Source organism: Rhea pennata, chromosome 24, assembly GCF_028389875.1.
Source record: "Rhea pennata isolate bPtePen1 chromosome 24, bPtePen1.pri, whole genome shotgun sequence".
Taxonomy (NCBI): Eukaryota; Metazoa; Chordata; class Aves; order Rheiformes; family Rheidae; genus Rhea; species Rhea pennata.
Genome location: NC_084686.1, coordinates 464,312 through 488,248, shown reverse-complemented (window position 1 = coordinate 488,248; position 23,937 = coordinate 464,312). Strand labels below are relative to the sequence as shown.

Sequence of the window (23,937 nt, the reverse complement as noted above, 5' to 3'; positions counted from 1 at the left end):
GCTCGCCGAGCCCTGGCTGCTGCCCCGGCCCCACTGCGGTTTGCACTTCTAAGCAGTGCTTTGGGTCTCGTCCAGCTTCCCTTTCTATGAAAACTGTATTTAAATAAATGTCACCTTTCCAAGCGGGCGGAACGTGATCCCTGGACAATGTGCCAGGGCTCGATTGACGTCACTAAGACAAGCCAGGGATTTGGGTCTGTTTTCCATCAATGAAACTATTAAAAAAAAAAGAATCTCCTTGGGCAAACAGAGGGGCCAGTGCTAGTGAACAGCCCCCCGGCTAAGCAGTCACGCAGAGGATTGCGTCTGCTGAGGATTTACGCTCTGCTCCGCTAATCCCCTCTGCAGCCACTGCGTTGCCCCCTGCCCGTGCTGCGTCTCAGCTCTGTGAAAAGAAGAGTTTAGGGGTAACGAGAGAGTCGGGAGCTCGCTGGGGGCTCAGCTGACGCCCCGGCGCGCTGGGTGCTGGGGTGCAGGTGCGTTGGCCCCGCGCGTCGAGGTCTGTGACAGCCGCGCGGGACCCGCGCTGGGCCGGCTGCCTGCCGAGCCAGGCGGGAGGCTGCGCTGCCCACCCTCTCCCTGGAGGCCAAGGATCTCGGGGCACTCATACCTCTTCCCAACGCCAGAAAGGTGGTTTCTTCATCGCTGCAGAGCCTGAAAATCCTGCTCCCGTTTCTCAGAGAATTTGCAAAGCTGTTTTGTTTCGCAACAGTTTTGCTTCCTTGCTGCACAGTTCCTGGTGGGAGGAAGAGAAAGCAACTTCAGCTTAAAATATTACTGCCCTTAGGGCTTGCCCTGCAACTTAGTAACATCGCCGTGAGCTCCCGGTCATGGCCTCACCGTTCTGCCTGCAGCAGCAGCCTGCAACCCTGCCTCGGCAGGAGCTACCTGAGGTCTCCTCCGTGCTCCTGTGCGCTGTTGGGCACCGGTTTGCGTGTCCATCCCTGTGAGCAGGAACCCACGGCAGTGTTTTTGCCCCCCCCCCCTTGGCTATCTTTCACGTCAGCCTGCCGGCCTGGGCCAGAGGGCTCTTGGTGAGACTCTGGCACCTTGAACACCACAGCCAGCATCCCCCAGGACCGGGGTGTCCCAGCAGTGCTGTGTGACCGCTGGGACCCCTGCCCGGGGGCAGTGGAGGCGTCTGAGCAGATGCTACCTGTCACAGCGCGACGTGGGGAGTTCAGACCCTCCGCTTGAAGATGCCTGTGGCAAAGGCAACTCCCCTGCTCCCCGATTAAAATAACCCCCCACTTTGTGCTCCTGTGTGGCAGGATCCCTCAGCGGAAAGGGCACACAGCCCTGGGCTAGACTTCTGCCCCCGCATCAGCCATGGTGCTTCCCGTCACCGGCAGCAGCATGGAGCTGCAGCAGGGCAACAGCCTCTGCGTCCACAACAACATCGGCAGCTGCTGGCTGAAGCATGAGGAGACCCGAGGCCGGAGGAACTCCATCCCGCCCGTGCAGACTCCCACGGCCAAGCACATGCTCGCCTACCTGCCTCGGCCACCAACGGACACCAGCCGATACGGCACCTTCCCTTGGAAGGTAGGATCGCGTTGGTGTCGGGCGCCACCGCCGCGCAGCCCTCTCCACATGCGATGAAGAACATCCACCTGTCTCCCTAGACAGTCCACGTTGCCTGCAGAGGCTGTGAGAGCAGGTGGGCAGGCCAGTTGCATGCTGCGGGTCTCCCTGTAGCTGGGAGGACTGCGTTGGTCTCAGCACACTGGCAAAATTGCAGTGTGAGATGTTCCCTAGCAGCAGTGGAGAGCACCAGGGCTCGGGGCGGGGGGCACACGAAGGACTGAGCCTAGTGAGGACCTCGCGCTTTGGTGGGCCCAGCCATCCCACCAGGTGCCCCGAGTGCCACCAGTGCTCTTTGTACTGCCCTGTACAAAATAAAAAGTGCAGAGGCAGTGGGTTTTCCCTGTGCTGAAGGCTCTGTGAAGAAGGCAAGTCTTGCTTAGCTCTGCTCTCAGTAAGCTTCGGTCTGCTGTGACGATTGCTAGTGACCCCGGTCAGGACCGGACCTCACTGTTCAGGGTGGCAGGTGCATAAAAAGAACCCATGTTTAAGGAGATAAGACTAAAGAAGAGGACAAAAGAAAATGGTTTAACATTGATTGGCTCCTTTCCATTTGCAGCCTGACATCACAGCCTTTCCTGTGCTTCCAGCAGAAGACAGCCGACAGCAAGCAGGCTCCAAACCTGCAAAGAGAAGTGCCCAGATATCAAACTACCTTCCCCTGCCCTGCAGCACCACCATCCCCAATGACCAGTCACTCCTTCAGAGCCAAGTGAGCGTAACGGACTCTGAAGTCACCATGCCCACCAAGCACCAGGCCAGCGTCTCCATCAACACAGAAGAACTGCCCAAGTACCGTCAAGCATCACGCCATGACCCCCCTCCTCCGCTGCGGGACATCGACGCCCGGTGGTACCCACAGCATGCGCTCAGTGTGCCGAACATCTCCAACTCAGCACGGAGCAAAACACCAACCCGTAGCATCATCTCCATCCCTGCTGTGGAGAGGCTGCAGAACCGGCGCTGCAAACTCATCGATGATGACCGGCTGTTCAGCCTAGCAAGCAAGCAGCAGCGTCAGCGTTATGTGACCAAAATGGGCAAGTGCCAGGTCAACCTGGGCAATATCCAGGAGAAAAAGAGGTTCTTGTCAGATATTTTCACCACCATCGTGGATCTCAAGTACCGCTGGTTCCTCTTTGTTTTCATGATGTGCTACATTGCTACGTGGGTTGTCTTTGGCATCATCTATTTCTTTGATGCTTGGATAAGGGGTGACATCAACCACATCGGAGATCCGGAGTGGAAGGCATGTATTGAGAACGTGGACAATTTCCTATCTGCCTTACTCTTTTCTGTGGAAAGTCAGAGGACCATTGGCTACGGCTCCAGGATCGTGACAGCCAACTGCCCTGAGGGCATCATCTTGCTCATGGTGCAGTCCATCATTGGGTCAATGATTGATGCCCTTATGGTGGGGTGCATGTTTGTCAAGATCTCCAGGCCCAAGAAACGTGCCCAGACCTTAATCTTCAGCAAAAACTGTGTCATCTCCCACCGGGATGAGAAACTCTGCCTGATGTTCCGTATTGGGGACCTCCGGGATAGCCACATGGTAGATGCAAAAATAAGAGCTAAATTGATCAAATCCAGGCAGACCAAAGAAGGGGAGTTCATTCCCTTGGCGCAGTCAGAGCTGAACCTGGGCTATGACACAGGAGAGGACAGACTGTTCCTGGTCGAGCCCCAGATCATCTGCCACGTGATCAATGAGCATAGCCCTTTCTGGGAAATGTCAGCAGAGTCTCTGAGAAGGGAGCAGTTTGAAATCATCATAATCCTTGAGGGCATTGTGGAAGCCACAGGTGAGCACTGCAGAGGACCCAGGCAGGCCTTGGGGGGATAGTTCATTTCCCGGATCCACAAGCAATGACCAGTTGCAGGAGATGAGGCACTGAACAGGCCTAGTGCTCTTCAGCTCTTGCTTCCTCTCCCCTTGGGCAAATGGCCCATGATCCCTATACCCTGTAGATTTCATCTGTGGGAAAAATGCCCTACCAGCAAGCCGCCTGGCAGCAGCTGGCAACAAGACTGCGGAGGGGCACGTGTGTCCCTCCATGCTGCACAAGAGCTTGGGGAGGGCAGCAGGTGCATCCACAGTGCCTGCCGTGCAGGAGCGTGGGTCCCGGGGCTGTCACAGGGGCTCTTGCAAATGTTAGGGAGAAGACTCCCACCAGGCAGCCCTGTCCTCCCCACGTCCCATGGCCCTTCCCTGAGCACTGCTGGCTGCACTGGCCGCAAGTTAGCAACTGTGGCAAGCTGGCGTGGCCTTGAAGTGGCTCAAGGCTACCCAAGGGGTCACTGGGTAGCCTGAGGCCTTTGCCTCCACCGTGCTGTGGGTTGACTCGAGAAGCTGCCCAAGCAGGATGCATCGTAGATACCATGTACTCTGGCATCTGATCCCTTATCCTGCCCAGTACAGACACTTGCACACAAACAGCGGTACAATTTGAACCATTCCCACTGGGAATTCTCTGCCAGCCCTTTTTAGTTAGTGGGTGACATTCTTGGCTCTCCCGGTTGCTTTTCCTTTGGGCAGCACATTAAAACTTACCAGAGCAACCTCCGCACCTTTCATTGCTGCAGGGATGACATGTCAAGCGCGCACCTCTTACACTGAGGATGAGATCCTTTGGGGATACCGATTTGAACCCTGCATGTCCCTGGAGAAGGGAGCCTTCCGGGTAGACTACAGCAGATTTGAAATGACATTTGAGGTACAGACACCAGCGGTGAGTGCGAAGGAGATGGAGGAAACGAAAGAGCTCGAGTGCCCGGACCACTCCACGCTGAGCTTGTACTGGGACCCTCTGCTGCACCCCTGCGTTTCGGTGGAGACAAGCGACCAGGCGCATGGTGGCGGGCGCAGTGAGGAGGCTCTGGGCAGGCTCAGCGTCCCCAGCATCCCGGAGGAGGAAGGGAGCCCCGAGACCCAGAAGTGGGGCGCTGCCGCCCGAGCGGCGCCCCGGGAAGGGGGCGGCAGGAGATAGCTCAGCAGCTGCCTTTGCCTTTCGGGACTGTGGTGGGGCGGGACGGAAGCAGAGGGGAAAAGCGCTGCCGCCCCGCAGCCAACGCACGCAGCCCCACTGACCAGGGCGCCCGGGGGCACCCGGCTCCGGTGCCCAGGTGTCTCACAGGGCCCGTGGCCCCGGCTGGGCTCCGCCGTCTCCAGGCCACACGCGTCCCCCACACGCGGCTGGCACCAGCGCGGGCCCCAGGACGTGTCTCCCACTGCCAGTGCCATACTGCGCTCGCTCTGCGATCGAGGCGAAGCCCTCCTCCCGCCCGGCCGCCCACGCAGCCTGCACCCCCGCAGTCACTGCCGCTAAGTGGCATATTTTTGCAAAGTTCTGGTTTTGTAACGAGTACCATAAGGGCCAAACAACAGCTGATTAAACTCTCTGCATTAAAAAAAAAAGAGAAAGCAGCAGCAGGGCAGCACAGCCTCGGCCAGCGGCTCTGCGGCCAGGTGGGGCTGAGCGGCAGTGAGCCCTGCCCGGCAGCGGAGGCTCTGCAGTGCGGGATGCCACGGTGAGGGCTGGAGGCAGCAGCCACCGCACTTGGGGCTCTGCAGCACCATGGCCATGGGGCGGGCTGGGGCACTGCAGGGGGCACCTAGATCGATCAGCCGTGTCTGGACCACCCTGCGAGGGGGCGAGGGCAGTGCCAGTGCAGCCACAGGCCCCACGACTCTCTGATGGCCCCGGGACCTCCATGCTTGCCCCACATCCCCACCACTACCTCTGCAGCCCCGGGACCTACATGGTTGCCCGACTGATCTCTGATGGCTGTGGCACCTGCCCAGCTGCCCCACATCCCATCCACCATCCTCACAGCCCCCCAGCATCCACAGGACCCACACGGCTGCTCCACACATCCTCCACTGCCCCTGGAGCCCCCCCAATGGCCCCGGGACCCACATCACTCCTGTGAACCACACATCCCCCTAAGCTTCCCCCACTGCTCCCAGAGCCTTCAGCAGCCTGGGACCTACATGGCCACCCCACTGCTCTCTGATGGCTCTGGGACCCACTTCGGTGTCCATGTTCCCCCCCCACTACCCTCCCCCCACTTCCCAACAGACTTGGGACCCCCACGCATTTTTCATGTTTGCAGTGCACGTCTGCGGCAACAGGGGCTCACGGTGCAGCGCCCGCGGTGGGTGCGCTGGCACTGCACCCCGCAGCCGCCGCCGCCCAGTGCCGCGGCCACCCACTCCCGCTGCCCTCTGCACCCCATGTGCCACGCTGGGCCCTCGCAGCCGCTGGCAGGGAGGCCGCGGCGGCGGCACCGCCCACGCCCACGCGCGCCCACACCCACGCGCGCCCACGCCCACGCGCGCCCACGCCCACGCGCGGCCGCCCCCTGGCGGCGCGCCGGCCGCCCGGCAAACCCCGCCCCTCGGCCAGGCCACGCCCCTCGCGTCGGCCACGCCCCCACAGACCACGCCCCTCGCGTGCCCCGCCCCCTACCCGCCATGCCCCGCCACGCCGCCAGGGGGCGCCTCCGCCCGGGCCCGGACGCGCCCCTTAAAAGCGCCCGCCTCCTCCGTGGCCGGTTTCCGGCGCTGGGTGATGACGCCTTCCGGCACGGCGCTGGCCGGTGGAGGAGGAAGGTGAGCGCGCCGAGCCCGGTAAGCGGCGGGCGGCCGCTGTGCCTAGGCCGCGCGGCCCGCCCGGGGCGGCCACCCCGCGCCGCGGCGTGGCGTCGCCGCCGCCGCCCTGGGTGCGCGGGCTGACGGGCGCTCTCTCCGCAGCCGCGGCGCGGGCCCGCATGGCGCGGCGCTGAGGGGAGATGACCGACCAGGAGAACAACAACAGCATCTCCAGCAACCCCTTCGCCGCCCTCTTCAGTTCCGTGGCGGACGCCAAGCAGTTCGCCGCCGTCCAGAAGCAGCAGCAGCTGCGGCAGCTCACAGGTCAGCGGGCGCCGCCGCGCCCGGGCTGCGGTGGCGCCGGGTCTCGTCCGCCGCCCGGCGGTGCTCGGCCCCGGGCGGGCGGCCCAGCTGCGGGCAGTTCGCAGGGGAAGCTGACAGGTCCGTAGCCAAGGTGCAGCCGTGGCTCTTTGCTGGTAAGGCTCGACAGTTCTTGCAGTCCCAGCAAAACCACCGAGGGTGAAGATGGGAGAGATTCGAGCCTGTTGCTTGATAGAGCTCTGTTGAAATCGTCTTGTGTTGGTGCCGTCTGTTCTCACAGAGTCGAAGCTTTTGCCTTATCTGTGCTCAACAGGGAACTTAAGAGCTTTCTTTTCCAGGAGACGAAACTTCGGTCAGCCAAGATGACTCGGATAACAGCATATCTGAGAGCCTGGATGATTGCGACTATTCTGTGGCCGAGATCAGCCGCTCCTTCCGCTCCCAGCGGGAGCTATGTGAACAGCTCAACATCAATCACATGATTCAGAGGATCTTTCTCATCACTCTTGACAACAGTGAGTGCTCATGCGCTGAAGACTCTTGTTACCTACAAGAATGCCAGGGGTTTGAACTTCTCCTGGCAAATGCAGTAGCTCAGCCCTGGGAGTAGTTTTGGGTGTGCGTTACAGTCTGAGGCAAACTTGGTTCCTCTGGGTAGAGCTTAAATCTAAAGACTGCTGCCAGGTGTGTGTGACTGCAGAATACAGTGCTTTTTTGTGGATGTGTTGTGCTGTTTTTCTATTATTACTGTTGTTTGCTTTGCAATAGCACGTGGATGCCTGAGAACTTGGCACTAGTGTGCTGCCACTTGAACAAGCACCAGAAGGCATGGCCCCTGCCTTGAAGAGTTAACACTTATGGTGTTGTGTTTGTGATATTGTGAAAAATCCTGTAAAATATATTAAGTGGAGAGAATCTGGGTCCTAGGACCACAAAGTTGTTTCATATCAAGGCCCTCATGGGTGATTGTGTATTTGTCTTTCACTTATAACAGTTGGCCAAAAGCTTGTTTATAAAAATCAGAATAGTCCTGTGTAGCTGCTAAAGAAAATAATTTCTGCTGCTATCCATTAAACAGAAAAACAAAAGCCTTAGCACTTCTGAATGTGTTCTGGCTGCATATGACAAACAGAAGTGTTATTTAGAGTCTTTTTAAAAGGATACCCAGATGGCACCTCTGGTCCTAGAATGCCAAAGAGCTCACACTCATCTTGCACAAGGCCCTTCAGGGTAAGAACATGAACTGTACAAGCTTACCTTAGAGGCTGAGGTCTTGCTTGCATCCAAATATATATATATATATATTTCTTTCTCAAAACTGTTTCTTATAACTGAACATTAGTGTGAGCTGTAGTATTGTGTAGTGTGTTTGTAACAGGCACCTCTGCGTAACAGGCAGTATCCAGGTGTGTGTTTCACTGTTTGTAGGTGGATTCTGTATCAGTTTGAGTAAAGAGTTTGATTGTACTTTTTTCCCAGGTGATCCCAGTATGAAGAGTGGAAATGGAATTCCAGTTCGTTGTGTGTATTTGGAAGAAATGGCTGCAGATCTTGATGACCAAGACTGGCTTGACATGGAAAATGTTGAACAGGTACTATTGTGCAGGTACTACTGCACATTGTCTTTCTCTTTCAGGTTAACTATCTCTTAAAACAAAGCTAAGGTAGATGCTGTGGATGATACACTAATAGTTGCTGCCAGAATCTTTTCAAAATCCTAATTTTAAATGGGGAATTTACTGTCTTCTATTTAAGAGAGAGACTGTCATAGAGCATTAGTGACAGGCAAAGAGAGCTTCATTCATGCATGCTATGTTTTTTTAAAAAAACAGCTTACTCAGCTCTTTGTTTAGTTTTACTAACAGTTGGTTGCCTCTTGATAATCTCTTTTGCAGCAGCTTTGTAGATAGCTGTAGGCTGCCTGCATGTAGCAGAATGGTGACTTCTGTCAAATGAGAAGAGCAAAATTCTGTGCCAGTTTTTTTCAGGCAGTAACTGAAGTTACTGGGCCCTGATAAGGGACATCTCAGTTTGAGTAAACTGGAAAAATAAGGTTTTTCAGATGGTCAGGTTACTTTGACTGCAATACCTGTAACCTCTTTTTTCTTGCAAAGCATGCATAATGTATTTTGAATAGTGCAGTATAGAGCTGTGAGTTGCAGCTTTGTTAGAAATAGCTACAGGCTTTTGGGAATAAGGTGTTTTGATTCCGGTTAGTTTATTCTGTCCCCTCCTGGTAGCTGCAGAAATGTATCCTGATCTTGGAGGAGGGTGGAGGTGTCAGGGGGAGGGGCATGTACAGATCAGCTGAGAATGGGGAGGAGGAAGAAAATCTCAACCTGAATGGGGCACGAGAGCACAATTGCATGTCAGTGTGGAAAGCAAACATTCCCCTTAAGTGATGCTGGAGCTGTGTGCTGTCCATTATACCACTACACAGAATTTTGTCATCAGTGTTTGTGCATGCATTCAGTTTGACATGTGCAGAGATTTCAGAGCAGTTCCTGATCATTATTTGGTGAAAATAACTTCCAGTTAGTAGAACTGCTGCCACTCTTAAAAGTGACTGGAGAAATTGTTTGTTCAGCAAAGGAGCAAGTCTGAGGATTCTTGGTCTAGCCCTCTTAAGTTGCTTAATAAGGGATGAAGAGTTATTCTGGGCAGAAGCAATTTAGCCTGTGATGATAGGTCTTCTTTTTTCTTAAGCAATTTCTTATCTACTGCATCTGTTTTATTCTCAATGTATTTTTTGCCTGTGTCTAGGCACTGTTCACTCGCTTACTGCTACAGGAGCCTGGAAATCACCTGATTTACATGACATCTGCTAGCACACAAAACCTCTCTGCAGATAGAGATGCAGGAGAGAAACAAATTCTACGCTACCTCTATGCCTGCTTCCAGAGAGCAAGAGAAGAGGTAGGCAGAAATTCATGAAAAAGAAGGTAACTTTGTTATACAGTTTGCTTTGGAGTCTGAGATGACTAAGCTGGCAAATTAATGGCAAGAAGTGGATATAAGTGGTTGCTGCATCGAGAGACAATCTGTCTTGTTTGTTGTGTGCAGATAACCAAGGTTCCAGAGAATTTGCTGCCCTTTGCCGTGCGCTGTCGAAATCTGACTGTGTCAAACACTCGCACTGTTCTTCTTACCCCAGAGATCTACATCAACCAGAATGTGTATGAACAGCTGGTCGACTTGATGCTAGAAGCATTGAGAGGTGCACGTAAGTCTGACTGAATTAAGTTGATAGCTTGCTTAGTGATAGGTGATAGCTTATGAAAGTGACTACTTATGTTATGAGTTTATTTTTTGTTATTCTGGTTGCATTTTCCTGCAGCAAATGCATTAAGTCCTTTTAAGGTTTAAAATTCTCAGTCCAGATAACAGTGAGATCACCTGCCTCAATTGAGGGAAGAGTGATTCTAAAGAGTAACAGAAGTTTGGTGTTTGCAGAGCTCCTCTAGAAATACCTAGGCCCACTGCAGATAAGTTATATCAGTTTTTGTCTTCATAAGCGTAGTGGATAAGATCTTAAATCTGCTAAAGCTTGCAGGAGGAATATTGTGGACTTGACTGAAGATCTGGCTGCTTTTGTTGCTTTTAAAGAAAGAAAAAGGGTGAGGGAAGGCTATATTTAGGTAGCAGTATATACAGACTGAAGTTTGGCTCTATTGGGTGCTGTAAGTTATAGTCTTGTTTATCTTGCTAGATTTTGAAGATATGACTGAGTTTCTGGAGGAGGTCATAGAAGCTTTAACAGCGGATGAGGAAGTACGGACTTTCGGGGAAGTCATGATTCCAGTGTTTGATATTTTGTTGGGTAGAATCAAAGACCTGGACCTTTGCCAGATCCTGCTATACACTTACCTGGATATGCTCCTCTATTTCACAAAGCAGAAAGATATAGCAAAGGTATGTTTCTTAGCATTACAGAGAACTGTTACTTTTCAGTCTATTTTATCATGGAGGTACCTAAACAGTTGCAGTAGTATTGTCTTAGTAGTATTCAGTGAATGTTTCTTTAGTATCACCGCAAAAGACAAGAAGTAGAAGAGAGGAAACATAGTTTGGATATGACGTCAGAAAACCGGATGACAGTCCTACAAGCAGGCATTTCTAATGTGCGTTTAATGTGTTCATGTTCAGTAGCTAACAACGTTTCCTTTGTGTTTTACTCTTCAGTGGCAGGCTAGTTGCTTCCGATGCTGTTTTCATTCTTAAAAATGCATGTTCTCTTCAGAATGGGATACTGATATATGCATTCCAGTTCAAGGCTTGTGTATGCCCTTGGTAATATCCTAAGCTATTCACAGATTCTACTTGTAGGCATATATTTATAGGACCTAATGTGTTTAGGTCAAACCCAAACTAGAATGTAACAACTTGCTACACTTTTGCTTCTCTTAGTTTCTGACTGACAAAATATCCCAAAGCAGTAAGGTCTCTCTTTTTTCCTTTTGAGATTTTTATATAAATGTCAGTATGTTCACCATCTGTGTTCCACAGGTTTTTGCAGATTATATTCAGCCTAAGGATCCCAGTAATGGACAGATGTACCAGAAGACTTTGTTAGGTGCCATTTTAAATATCTCCTGCTTGTTAAAGACTCCTGGTGTAGTAGAGAATCACGGATATTTTTTGAATCCTTCCCGATCAAGTCCACAAGAGATCAAAGTTCAGGAGTCCAACATCCATCAGGTAGGTAACAACAGTGCTTCCTACTGTATTTTATTGACCTCTTTTCACTTGGGCGTTACAGTTAGACTTGACTTTAGGAGATGTTCTAGCCACTGGATTTTTAGTAGTCTGGATTATGGTTAAGCAAGTTGCAGAACTGCGCTTTGTGTTGTGGATTCTCTGTCTCTAAAATAAGAATAGTGTAGCCTTTCCATCAGGGTGTTGTGAGCCAAACTTCGTATTGATCAAATGTTTTATGCTGCTATGTGAAAGGTGCTGTTTAAGAGCAACTTTTATTTTATTTTACTAGCTTTATGAAAAAAATGGGTGCTTGTAGAACATGTACCAACACGTTAATTTAACAGGTAGTATATGAAGGTAATCTATATCAGATGTAATCAGTGTGCAATGGTTTTCAGTAACTGCCCTGTAATTAACTTGCAAGTAGAGGAAGTGACAGGCAATATTTTCTCTTGATTATGAAAATAAATAGCTTCCCTCCTTAGCTGGATGATACTAAGAGGATCTTAAAGAATATTTCAGAAGTTAAGGAGTGAAGCATCACAAAATAGGAAATAAATATAATCCTCATTCTCCAAGGGAATCAATTCATGTGCAGAAGTTAGCCATAGAGTTTTGGGTTCCTAGTCATGCATTCTTCCAAGATGATTCTTTATGCCAAAAATGTGTAAAGAATTTTGATTTTACTCCACATAGAAACAGCTTGCTCTTTCTTGACTGTGCTTTTGAGTATGTCCCTATTATTCTTTGCTGGCCTCAGAATTTGAGCCTTTCATCACATCTGTCTAGCAGGTGTCTGCTAGAGCTGTCCTGGCTATAATTTGCTTTGAGAATCTTGCCCTTTAAGAGTAGGTTGCAGTCTGGACCCAGGCCAATTTTGAAAGCACTAATGTTTTAGATGACGGAACATGGAAAATGAGCCATTTTCAATCATGACCCTTTCAACCACTTTGTGTTCCCTGTAACAGTTTATGGCCCAGTTCCATGAGAAGATCTACCAGCTACTGAAGAACCTGTTGCAGTTGTCTCCAGAGACCAAACACCGGATTCTGTCCTGGCTGGGAAACTGTCTCCATGCTAATGCAGGTCGTACCAAAATCTGGGCTAATCAGATGCCAGAGATCTTCTTCCAGATGTATGCTTCAGATGCCTTCTTCCTGAATTTGGGAGCTGCCCTGCTGAAGCTGTGCCAGCCCTTCTGCAAACCAAAATCTCCAAGGTTGCTTACATTTAACCCTACTTACTGTGCCCTGAAGGAACTGAATGAAGAGGAGAGGAGGAGTAAGAATGTACATATGAAAGGTATGCTGGAAACTTCAGCAATGATTTACCAAGGGGATCTCTTTGGGCTTTTCTTTGATTCCTTCCCTCTCCTGATAGTGTTCTCACTGTATACCTGTAAAGGGAGAATTAAGTAATCAGAGAGGAGCAAAGAAAAAGCTAAGAACAAATAAAACATCAGCATCAGTCATTCCAGCATCAGTAGCAGTCATTCCATATTTTTAGCAGAACTCAAGCTCTCGTGGGTCCTCTTTTCCTACTCACACTTCTGGTTAGGACTTAATGCAGTGATGCTTTCAATTCTAGGTTTGGAAAAAGAAACTTGTTTGATTCCTGCTCTGACTGAGCAAGAGCCAGAGTTTGCGAACAGCTACAATCTGGTAACAGAAAACCTGGTCCTAACACAATACACTCTTCACTTAGGATTTCACAGGTAACTATTCTGTAGCTCTGTGAGTCTCTTCTTAATGAGCTGACCTCTGAGAAGGTGTAAAATGTTATTGCAACGTGCAGACTGTGAGAGAATTTGTGTCTGGGCTCAGATAATACCTGATATTCTCAAGGTGAATACTGAAGTTGTAGTTTCTCAGTGCTGTTTTGTATCCATGTATGGCTATTAAATTTTTAAAAATATTCAGAATTGTATAGTATGCCACTTGAGTTGCCAAATGCTTTTCAGTGTGCATTTTTGATTAGCCCCAAGCTGCTTCATTTCTGAAATGCTCTTCGCTTGGGTTCACTGTGAAAGCTAACAGTCTCATGGATTTCACATTATTTATGGAATTTGAATAACTGAAGTGCTGGATTGCCCTGAATCATTCAGCCTCTGTGATCTGTTCTCAGGGAGAACAGGCCTTTGTCATCTTTGTACTAGAAAGCATCTCAGTGGCAGAATACCTGCCTTGTGTGGCTATTTGAACTGCCCCGTAAATGGAATTTATTTTCAGCAGAAATGCAAGGAAGCTGTTGGTTTGCAGGAAGTGATTTTTCTGGACACCAAAAAGCACTATTTTTCTTAGCCTCTCTCTGCAAATTGTTGCCTGGATACTATGAGGTCACCACTGATCCAAGCATAGTCCCCTTCTGGTTCGTTATCTAAATATAGAAATAAATGAAAAAAGTTATGCAAGTGGCTTGTTGCTGGGAAACTGAAAATGTCACCTCACAGGCATCTCTCAGGCATACAGAATCCCTGACCTTGGTAATCTAACAAGGTTTACAGCTGTGTGGGCTAGTCATGCAGACCTCAAGTGCTTCATAGAAGTAACTGCTTTACCAGGTTTCTCCTTTTGCAGACCTCTCTGGTTCTTCAGTAGGATATAGCCTCCTCCCAAACCCTGGCTTGGTTTTTTGTACAGGCTTCCTGTTCCTGGCCCCCAAAACAGATGATTCACAGGAAATGGCTTGAGAATAGTGGAATCAAAGGACACTTGCTGTATTGCAACCTTCCTGCCGCTTCTTTGGAGGGAAGTGGCACAACTGGTAAAGCTGACATCATGCCAAGTTTTGCTCTGCCAGCTGCAGAGAACAGTCCTCTCCAGCAGGATAAAAGTGTATGCTGACTTATTGCTTAGGCAGTCTGTACTAAACCTATTTGTCTTATCTGATCTCATTGCCTTCTTTTTGGGTAGGTTGCACGACCAGATGGTAAAGATAAACCAAAGCCTTCACCGCCTGCAAGTAGCATGGAGAGAAGCTCAGCAGAGTTCTAGCCCTGCTGCTGACAGTCTCAGGGAACAGTTTGAACGCCTGATGACCATCTATCTCTCCACGAAGACGGCAATGACAGAGCCACAGATGCTACACAACTGCTTGAATCTGCAGGTGTCCATGGCAGTTCTTCTGGTCCAGCTGGCTATAGGAAACCAAGGGACCGAGCCTCTAGAGCTGACGTTCCCATTGCCAGGGGTGGAAAACAATGCATTGGCTTATGTACCAGGTGAAACAGCTTGTCTTGCTGGACCTGTTTGTTTATGGCTACTGCAGATTAAGTTTCCAACTATTAAGTAACTTACATAATACTTGTTTAGAGTATTTAGGCACATGTGGTCTTATTCCTTAACGTGTTCAAAACATGTGGTTTTCTCTTGTCTTAAACATTTAAAGAATGTGGTATCTCTGAAAAAGGGTTATAGAACACATAGGGAAGTGTAGTGAAGGTCACAACTTGAAAAAAATGTCAACAGCAAGGTAATAAGCCATAAAGAGAGCAGAGATGTCTCAGTCCATATTACCAGACAGAGCTCATACCATCTGGATGAATACCGAAAGAGAACTGTCCAAGCACATCTGTTTTCTACTGACCTTCAGAAGATCCTACTTGACTGAGTTGCTAAGTTTGGCAAAATAATGTATTGATTGCTCTGTATTAATGTATTGATATTGTACTCTCCCCATTTATGAAATTCTTGTGCCTTGAGTTTCACCCTGTAAATTACTACTACTGAGACAGATGAGATGAATCCAGTGCATTATACAATTTATCAGACTGGGTATCCTTGAGGTTTGTGGTTTTCTAATAGAAACAGCCAGATCTAGAAACTTTAATTGGAATCCAGCGGGGGGTGGGGCAGGGAGGATGCAAGTGTACAAGGACAGCTAGAAAACAGACTAAAGAAGCTTTCTGCAGAACTAGTATGTAATCTCTGTTCACAGAGTTCTTTGCTGATAATTTGGGTGACTTTTTCATTTTCCTGCGCCGTTTTGCTGATGACATCTTGGAGACTTCTGCTGATTCTCTGGAGCATGTCCTTCACTTTGTTACTGTTTTCATGGGTGATGTAGAGAGGTATGTACAGCTCCAGGTAAGCTCTTTATGCTTATCTGCAAAGCGCCCAGATAGAAAGAAGCAAGAGGAACTAGCCAAAAGTGTCTTAGGGTTTTGCTTAGATATTTGACTTGGTTGATCTCACTCGAAAAGAAAAATCCTGCCCACAGGAGGCATAATAAACAAGAAACATTACCTGAAAGGCTTGGGCTTCACGTGAGGTACAAATGGGATTGTGTTTAAATACTTGTTAGTTTTATTATGCAGGAGCCTAACCAAGTAGAACTAGGTGTTAGTGAACACTGTGACAAACATACAGCCATTGCCAGTCCAGTAACTGCTGCTCACTGATCTGCTTTGCAGTTTCCTACCAAAAGAAACTGCAATGCATCTCTAAATGTCTGAAAAGTTTAACACATCTCTTGAGGAAGCTGCTTCTGTTACCTTGGTAGTCTCCTCAAGTGTATGTGTCTGGTGGCTGCAGGAGCAAGTAGGAGTATGCATCAGATAGATTTCAATCTAAACGGTACATGAAAATCTTTTTGTTCTGCTACTTGCTATGGTGCTCTACGAAAGGAAACAAGCTATTATTGTGTAGAATGGATGCCTTTTTTTCTATACTGCTTGTGATCATTTGGCTGCATATTAGGAATTACACTTAAACAGATTTTGGAAGGATTTTTCATCCTTCCATAATTTGTGAATACTCTTGTTTGTAAGGATCTGTCTGAAAAAAAATCAGAAAGAGTTTTGCTTTTCAAGGAGGAAATAATATTGATTCTTAGCTGTAAGTGAAAACAACTGTAAAGTACTCCTGCTAGGGATGTGAGAAACAGAGCTTCCTTTTTCTAACAGATAAGAACCTGCAATTCCAAATCAAGTCAGTGGGAGCTGTAGTTGCTTAATATGTGGAAAATAAGACATTATTCCAAGCAGAATCTCTGCGTCTTTAACTTTGTGCTGCTATCCGATATGAGAGACTCCTTTGTTAGAGCTGTGTGTTTTGCTAGAAGTTAAAGGACATTGTTGCAACTGTGTTTTGAGTATCTCTATGAACTTCGCCATGGTAACAAAGCACTGAACAAAAATGAGTAGAGGTATTGATCTTCTTGCTAAGACATTGCATGTGCTAAATTTCTGTTGGTCATTTGTTTATATTTGTAATGTAAATACACTGAACTTAAAGTAGTAGTAGCAGATGGAGATTTTCCCTTACTGGAGAGTTATTTGGAGATATACTATTCCCCTTTTATCTGGGCTGGACTCTAGGAGATCCAAGTTCTGGCACTTCTTGGCGGTTACCTACAGCATGACCTTGGGTAGCTTGTTCTGCTTGTGCCCCACCTGTGCAGCACCAGAGAGACTTATGCTCTAACCTTGCTCAGTATTTTGCCTGGAAGGGGCACTCAGGAGGCAAAGGCCTTTGGACTTGCAGAATAAATAGGAAACAAGTCATTGGACAGTTAAATGAAAAGCTGAGATGGCAGAAGCAGCTTTGGTCAGAAAAGCTACAGCTCACAAGCAAGAATGAAGTGCTAGTAGTATGCATTGCCAGAATGCTGTTCTGGGAGGGATGAAAGCAAAAGCTGTAAAATTCCCATACCTTTTTGACCTGTCTGCCTGTGATTTAACCACAGGTACGTTTGAGTGCATATTCCTTGTGGCTGTGCAATTAAGAGCTGAGTGGTTGAACCCCAGTGGTAGTTTTACGAGTGGTATGCAATAAATGACCAGTCGTGCACAGATGGACATGACTCTTGGAGTGGTTTTTGAACTAAGCTGCACTTGTCTCATGACTTATTGAATCTGTTTTTTCTCTTGCAGAATGAAAAATCCACATCTGCGAGCCAAGCTGGCAGAAGTGCTGGAAGCTGTGATGCCTCATTTAGATCAAGCCCAGAATCCACTTGTCTCTAGTGTGTTTCATCGCAAGCGAGTATTCTGCTCTTACCGAAATGCAGCCCATCTTGCTGAGGCACTTATCAAGGTCTTTGTGGATATTGAGTTTACAGGTAAGCACGAAAGGGGAGGTGTATTCTTCCTCCTGTAGAATCTGTAGGGGGATTATCTGCAGGTTTTGAAGTCCTTAAATGAATAAATCCATTTGTGCTTCATTATACTGCTAGATCATTTCAGGCAGAGAGCAGTCCAGCAAAAGCATTGGTCGTTACAAACTTCTGACCTATGCAGAACTACAGTATAGCTATAAAATGTAACCTCCCAGGGTTTAAGCTTTTCAGCTTAGCAATGCATATAGTGGGTACTTACTCATCCCTTTGGCAGAGAGAGGGAGGGAGGGAGGAATCTTTTGTACTGCTTTGAAATCAGTGACGAATTTTCACTGATTTTTCCAGAAGGAGATTCTATAATCCTGTAAGAGCAACAGGAGATAGATGGAGTTAAAGGGAATGCATATATGTAGCTCAGATTGCCATCCTTCTTTCCAGAGGGCTCTGAAGGGCTGAATTATTTTATTATAGTCCTACTTTTACAGTTGGCACTTCGTTTCTTTGGAACTAAAGCATTGCTAAAGAGCAGGAGGTGCTGCCCTTTTCGCATATCTATTGGCAAGTAGGCTGGTGCTGTAGTACTTCAGGCCTCAGCCTCCTGGCCTGGGACACTGCCATTTGCCTGTGCCAGAGATGCTAACTGTATACATTGACATGCCTGCTGCTGTTATAAAAGTATCCAGGTAACTACTGCAAAGATTTTTTAAAAAAGCTGTGCTCCTAGTGGCCTCCCCTGCTTTTGCAGCCCGGCACTTGTTCCATAGGACTTGCTTGTCTTGCATTCCTGATGTTTAATGCAGGGCCTGGTCACGTCAGTGACTAGTCACATTCAATATGAACTGATGAAGCCTTTTGTTTAGAAAAGGGGCAGCAAAACTGCATTTCTAGCTGACTGCTTGCTAGGAGTTAATGCATTCAGTACTTGAACTGGGAGCTGATTAGTAAGTCAGCTTTCTAGTTCTCTGAAGGAAATGTGGCCTGCTCCCAGCACAGTGCTAAACAAACTTTGAAAAGGAATTAAAAATCCTTGCGTGTGCCTGCTGCTGATTTGAGATGCTTTCTTGCTTTTGCTTATGTCTAGGTGACCCACATCAGTTTGAACAGAAATTTAACTACCGCCGTCCAATGTATCCCATCCTGAGATATATGTGGGGCACAGATTCATACCGGCAGAGCATAAAGGTAAGGCAAGAGGTGTATTTATAAATATGCTTATGTAGCTCTTCCTGGAGTGTTCAGGTTTGTCCTGCGGATTGGACTGTGACAGAATATTAACTACTTTTTCTTGTTACTTCTAGGTTTTGGCTGATTATGCCTCAGAGAACCTTGAGGCAATGAATCCCCCTCTCTTCTTGCGTTTCCTTAATTTGCTCATGAATGATGCCATTTTCCTGTTGGATGAAGCAATACAGGTAGGGTTTAGTAAATGTGCTGTAGGCATCATGCAAAAACAGGTCTCTCTCTTGTGAAAATGGCCAGTTACAATACTGAACTTTTATCACTAGAAAAATGTCAGCTTATTCTGATTCCTAATGATGTCTCTCTGCAGTGGATACTTGCTAGAAAACTCAGTTGAGATCTGGAACTAGAGCATACAGGGCACTTTCCTTTACCCTCAGACTTGGGAGGCGGGTTAGAACAAAAGGAACAAAAAGGTGGGTTATTTTTTCAAGAATGAAGTATGTTGGGAGAGTTGCAAAGAAATCTGCCTGTTGCTAACTGGACACAACTAGGCTTTAAACAAGTTCTGCAGTTTGTGATTACCAAATCCTCTTGGTCCTTCCACGAGTGTGCTATTGTCCTAACAAAGGTTCCTTTTGTTTCTAGACAGTGTTTTCCTTTGGCTTTATGGGGCATCAGTTCTAGCTGAACTCATGTCCCTGGTGTGTGATGACTGTCTTGCCACACCCTTCAGAGCTTCTGGTTGCTACTAGAGAGGGTTTTTTGTTGGAAGCATTTCCCTGTGGTAGAAGTGACTCCCTGGAGACTGGCAGAAAACACAGGTGGCATGGATATAGCCCAGCTGTTTTTGAGCGTTTGTAAACTTTCTAACATTTGTCTACATGTTCTGTTTGCTAAACATATGTGATTGTGAGATCTTTTTCAAAGCTTCTGTAACTTTCATTTTCTGAATTGGCCTCCCTATGGGAATGGAACAAGGCAGAACAAGTATCTGAAGTCTTGCCACTAAGTCTCAGAGTGATGAGAATGTAAAGACATTAGCACAGAAGCAGGGCCTTATTTGTAGCTTATTACAATTGTTGAATCTTAACTCGTGGCATTCCACTCTTGGCAAATATGATTGATATTTTGCCTCCTCTGTTTCACCTGAGTTTAGGCAGACCAACAGTGAGACTGCTTTTTTACTGCTACCTTGAAGTCTTGACATAGTGTTAACAGTAGGAAATTTGTGGGATTACACTGATACAGTGGAGGAGACAGAGCCTGGAAAATAGTGTCTTTTTAAGCTAGCAAAAGATTGCAGACTGAAGGTACCACTGGCAGAAACCCTGCTTTCATCAATTCGTACCCGCTGTAGACATCCTGTTTCTTAACATTTCCCTGCCAAAAATCTCTCAGCTAGTGTCGAGGGAGCAGTCTAGTTTACACTTCATTGCCTTTTAACCTGCCTACTCTCCTGAGGCTGCTGTAGGAGGCATTTTCAGTGTTCTTTACAGAACACATCTGCCTTCTCTATGTCCTGAGGTGAGTGCTTGGCTTAAAGGAGAGCATTTTACTTACTAAAGGTGGTATGCTTAGACTGCTGCTTCCCATATGCTTCCCTACTGTGTCTTTACAGTACCTAAGTAAGATTAAAGTTCAGCAGATAGAGAAGGACCGTGGTGAATGGGACAGCCTCTCCCAGGAGGCTCGTCGAGAAAAGGAGTCAAGCCTGCAGATGTTTGGTCAGCTGGCTCGCTTTCACAACATCATGTCTAATGAAACCATTGGTACTTTGGCCTTCCTGACATCAGGTAGGGTGAGCAAGTCTTCCTGGGAACTGGGGAGTGCCATTGCTGGGAATGGAAGGGGGATTCATTTTGTTTAAGTATTATCAGAGGGCTGGATTATTGTGAAGCTCAGGGAACTATTGGTTTCTATTGCAGAAATCAAGTCCCTGTTTGTGCATCCTTTTCTTGCTGAGCGCATCATATCCATGCTAAACTATTTTCTACAACACCTGGTTGGCCCTAAAATGGGAGCCTTGAAAGTCAAGGATTTCAGCGAGTTTGACTTCAAACCGCAGCAGCTAGTTTCTGACATCTGTACAATCTACCTGAACCTTGGGTATGTGACAAGCGAGAACTGGTGTGTTGGGTTGTCAGGAGATGCTCATAGAGGAGAATGGCCTTTGGGTACTTTGTCTTTAACACTCTTACAGGTGCTAAAGACTTTTGTAGTCTGGCTGTAGATGTTTGGAATGGAATTGAAACCTAATTTAGCTTAAACTGTGACTTGATGTGCGTAACAATGTCTGCACTAGGATGAGAACTCCTGCTATAGTTGTGTGAAGATCCTGGTTTGCACAGTGCTGCAGTTTCCTTTGTCAGGGATGGGAGTGTGGTCTTTTTTTTTTTTTTTTTTTTAACTGAACTGTGCTATATACTTACCCCATCCCTAAGCTGGGGAGAGGGGGAGTTCAGAAAGCGTTGTGCTCTTTTTTAACAATTTAAATTACCCAGGGAAGTCAGCTGCAACCGAGCTAGTAGGGATGGAATTTAAACATGATCACAGATAAATTTAAGCTCTGTGTTACTTTGGAGAGGACCTAGGAAAACATGTTTAATTTAAGGTCAAGCTTCTCTCTGGTTTCCCCATCTTTTCAGTTCTTTGCTTTAGTAATGCAACTGTGGACAGTGTTTTGCAGCCTAATAAATATGAGTTCTTAAACTCTTGCTGTCTTATAACTTGTGGTCCAGGGATGAAGAAAATTTCTGTGCCACAGTGCCCAAGGATGGCCGTTCCTATTCACCGACACTCTTTGCCCAGACAGTTAGGGTTCTGAAGAAAATCAATAAACCTGGCAACATGATAGTGGCTTTCAGTAACCTGGCTGAGAGGATCAAGGTAAGAAGTAGAGCAAGTTTAACAAAAAAACAGGTTCTTGGCATCCTTTTTTCTTGATTTATCACTGTATCTTTGCTGTGAAGCTGGAATTCTGTGAAATGCTGCTTTATCTTAAATGACTTGTTGGGCAACTCAGAAGGCTCCCTCTCTACATGCGTCTGTTAATGTTTTAGCATATAGTTCTTGAATGTATCTACAGATGTTTGAATGTGTTCCATGAAAAACTAAATGCATGACTTGATGACAACTGGGGCTAGATTTCCTGGCTACAGAAGCCTATTAGTTACGTTCTTGTGCAAAAATAACAGGTTTTGCTTTTTGTATCAGGCTCCCAGACCCAACTTAAATTTTTGCATATTTTAACAGTGACAGTATGTTGAGTAACTGTCCACTTGACCAGCTGCAATGTTTCTAGGTTCCAGTGAGAGATTTTTCAATCGTGATCAAGAAGTCATGAGCTAGTCATGAGCAAAAAGGGATTGGTAGAGCATATAGGTGTCTGCTCAATAAGCTTTCACCTGCTTTTGAAAGAATTAGAACAGCTCCAGGAAGCCAAGTGTTTAAAGGTTCTGTGTGTCTATCAGTCTCTTGCAGACCGTCAGCAGCAGGAAGAAGAGACGTATGCAGATGCATGTGATGAATTTCTGGATCCTATCATGAGTACTCTGATGTCAGATCCTGTAGTACTGCCATCTTCCCGTGTCACTGTGGATAGGTCAACTATAGCCAGGCACCTGCTCAGGTACACAAGGCAGTCTAACTGTGTCCATGCTCTGGTTAAGCTTACTTCATTGACTGACTGATTTTTGCTTGGCAAGTACTGTTGCTTTCCTGAATTGGAAGTTTGGGAGTGGTGGTGGGGCAGGGAGTGCACACTTGCACATAGTCTCCTTCATTCCAAAATTCCTCAGTTACTGTGAGGTCCAGGGCATTTATGTAACTGTGGTTAGAAGTGTTCCTAATCTGCTCGTCTCAAATATGACCTGTGAGTATAATTCCACTTCCCGAAATAAATGCTGGACACTAGCAAAAGTACATAAAACAATGCTTAATGCATTTTCATTGACTTAAGTCCACATATGGAAGTGCAGAAGAGATTATACAAGCCTTCTTTAGTGAAGGATAACTTATTTGGCAAACTGCAGATATTCCTACTTCACTCTTTCTTGTCCAGAACAACTGCATATTTCCTCTACTAATACATCCAAAATATTTCCTCTTACATCCTTATTTTATTGGGCCATAAGAAGCAAGTGATTTTACAGTAGATATCTCCAATTTATACTTACTTTTGGTAGATATCATTTATCCAATGATATTAACACCTGTTGGTCTCTGTTAGCTGAGCAGATCTACTTCATTGAATGGCAGGAAAATCATGCTGATCCTTCCAGCTTGTCTTTCCTGTTTCTTCTAGGATGGGACTGTCAGAAAACTATTCTCCTTTTTACTTTTTCAGTGACCAGACAGATCCTTTTAATCGGAGCCCCCTCACCATGGACCAGATTAGACCAAACACAGAGCTTAAAGAAAAGATCCAGCAATGGCTTGCAGAGAGGAAAAAACAGAAGGAGGAGCTGGAAGACACACTAAACTGCTGAAGAAAAAATCTACATCTATAGACATACAATCATTTGCAAGATAAATGCCTTGCAGGGGGTGGTGGCTGGTGCTCCAGAGCATCCATGAAACTTGCCACTTCAATCAAGAATGCATTTAGTGCATTGCCACCACATGTGAAATCTCTCCTAGGACCTTCCCTTCTATCCCTTCTTTCAACTTTCCTTTTAAGACTTACTGTTTAATATTAGAAATTTCCACTGCACTACAGCTTCCTAGCCTCTTTTGATTGTCCTGGTGCCCTGTCCCTGTATTGTTCTTGATTGTATTGGCTGTTTCTAATGACTGCCACGCTCTACTTTCAATGATACCAAAAACCTTTCTCCCTGTTCCAACCTCCATTCTGTTGCTGCTATTTGCTCCCAAGTTTAAATTTGTAATCTCATGTTTAATGTGAAAACAATGCCTTTGCATCCACAGCAGCTCTTAAGTTTAGATATTAGTGAGGACTGAAGGGGGATGTGCAAGTTTGTAAATGCTGATTGTGTATCAGGGTTTGTTTTTGGTGTGGTATATGGCAGTTGAGGGGTATGAAGAATGAAGTATTTACAACTCTTACAGCTGTCTGTGAAGGTCCAGCAGCTAATGGCCCTCTGTAGTGGGAGGAGGGAGGTCCTGGTTTTAGAAAAGCCATTTTGGTTTTGGCTTCTAGGCAGAGAGACAGACTGCCTGCTCTGGTGAAGAACAGTCTTGCAGGAGCTGTGAAAAGCAGTCCTTGCTCTCCCAGCTGTTGAATTTAAGCAGTGTAAAGGGGGGGCATCTGCTGTATGTGGAAGCCTGTTTCAAGACTGTGCTGCCTCTGATGCATAAGCCATGTACATACTCCTTAAGGTACACTATAAATCCTGCCCTGTCTTTATGCTGTCCCTCTTCTGTGCTGCTCCCTGGGCCGGGGGTGGCAGCCCTGCCAGGCGGGGGCCTGGTGCCGCTGAGCTGCCCATTCTGCGGCGAGAGGCAAGGGGCGGGGGCTGCGAGCGGCCCCGCGCGGGCCTCGA

The 23,937-nt window shown here is 47.3% G+C and overlaps 2 protein-coding genes across 3 annotated transcripts; both read left to right on the top strand.

Moving 5' to 3' along the window:
* The first annotated feature begins 1,329 nt into the window (after positions 1 to 1,329).
* LOC134150472 (G protein-activated inward rectifier potassium channel 4-like) lies at positions 1,330 to 6,203 on the top strand. Its single transcript, XM_062594395.1, has 4 exons — positions 1,330 to 1,545; positions 2,144 to 3,389; positions 4,171 to 4,522; positions 5,846 to 6,203. Exons 1-4 carry the CDS (start codon positions 1,330 to 1,332, stop codon positions 6,201 to 6,203), a joined length of 2,172 nt encoding a protein of 723 aa, XP_062450379.1.
* On the top strand, positions 6,157 to 23,801 carry UBE4A (ubiquitination factor E4A). 2 transcript variants are annotated; one of them, XM_062594661.1, is made up of 20 exons: positions 6,157 to 6,199; positions 6,341 to 6,502; positions 6,838 to 7,014; positions 7,979 to 8,091; positions 9,263 to 9,415; positions 9,563 to 9,722; positions 10,209 to 10,411; positions 11,006 to 11,197; positions 12,166 to 12,499; positions 12,785 to 12,911; positions 14,110 to 14,417; positions 15,134 to 15,266; positions 17,070 to 17,257; positions 18,336 to 18,436; positions 18,553 to 18,666; positions 20,055 to 20,229; positions 20,362 to 20,542; positions 21,175 to 21,322; positions 21,907 to 22,064; positions 22,782 to 23,801. In XM_062594661.1, the coding sequence occupies exons 2-20, from the start codon at positions 6,379 to 6,381 to the stop codon at positions 22,921 to 22,923; spliced, it is 3,231 nt and encodes a 1,076-aa protein (XP_062450645.1). In that variant the 5' UTR covers positions 6,157 to 6,199; positions 6,341 to 6,378; the 3' UTR covers positions 22,924 to 23,801. The 2 variants fall into 2 exon arrangements, with proteins under 2 accessions (XP_062450645.1, XP_062450644.1); XM_062594660.1 differs by having other exon boundaries at positions 6,160 to 6,217.
* The last annotated feature ends 136 nt before the right edge of the window (positions 23,802 to 23,937 follow it).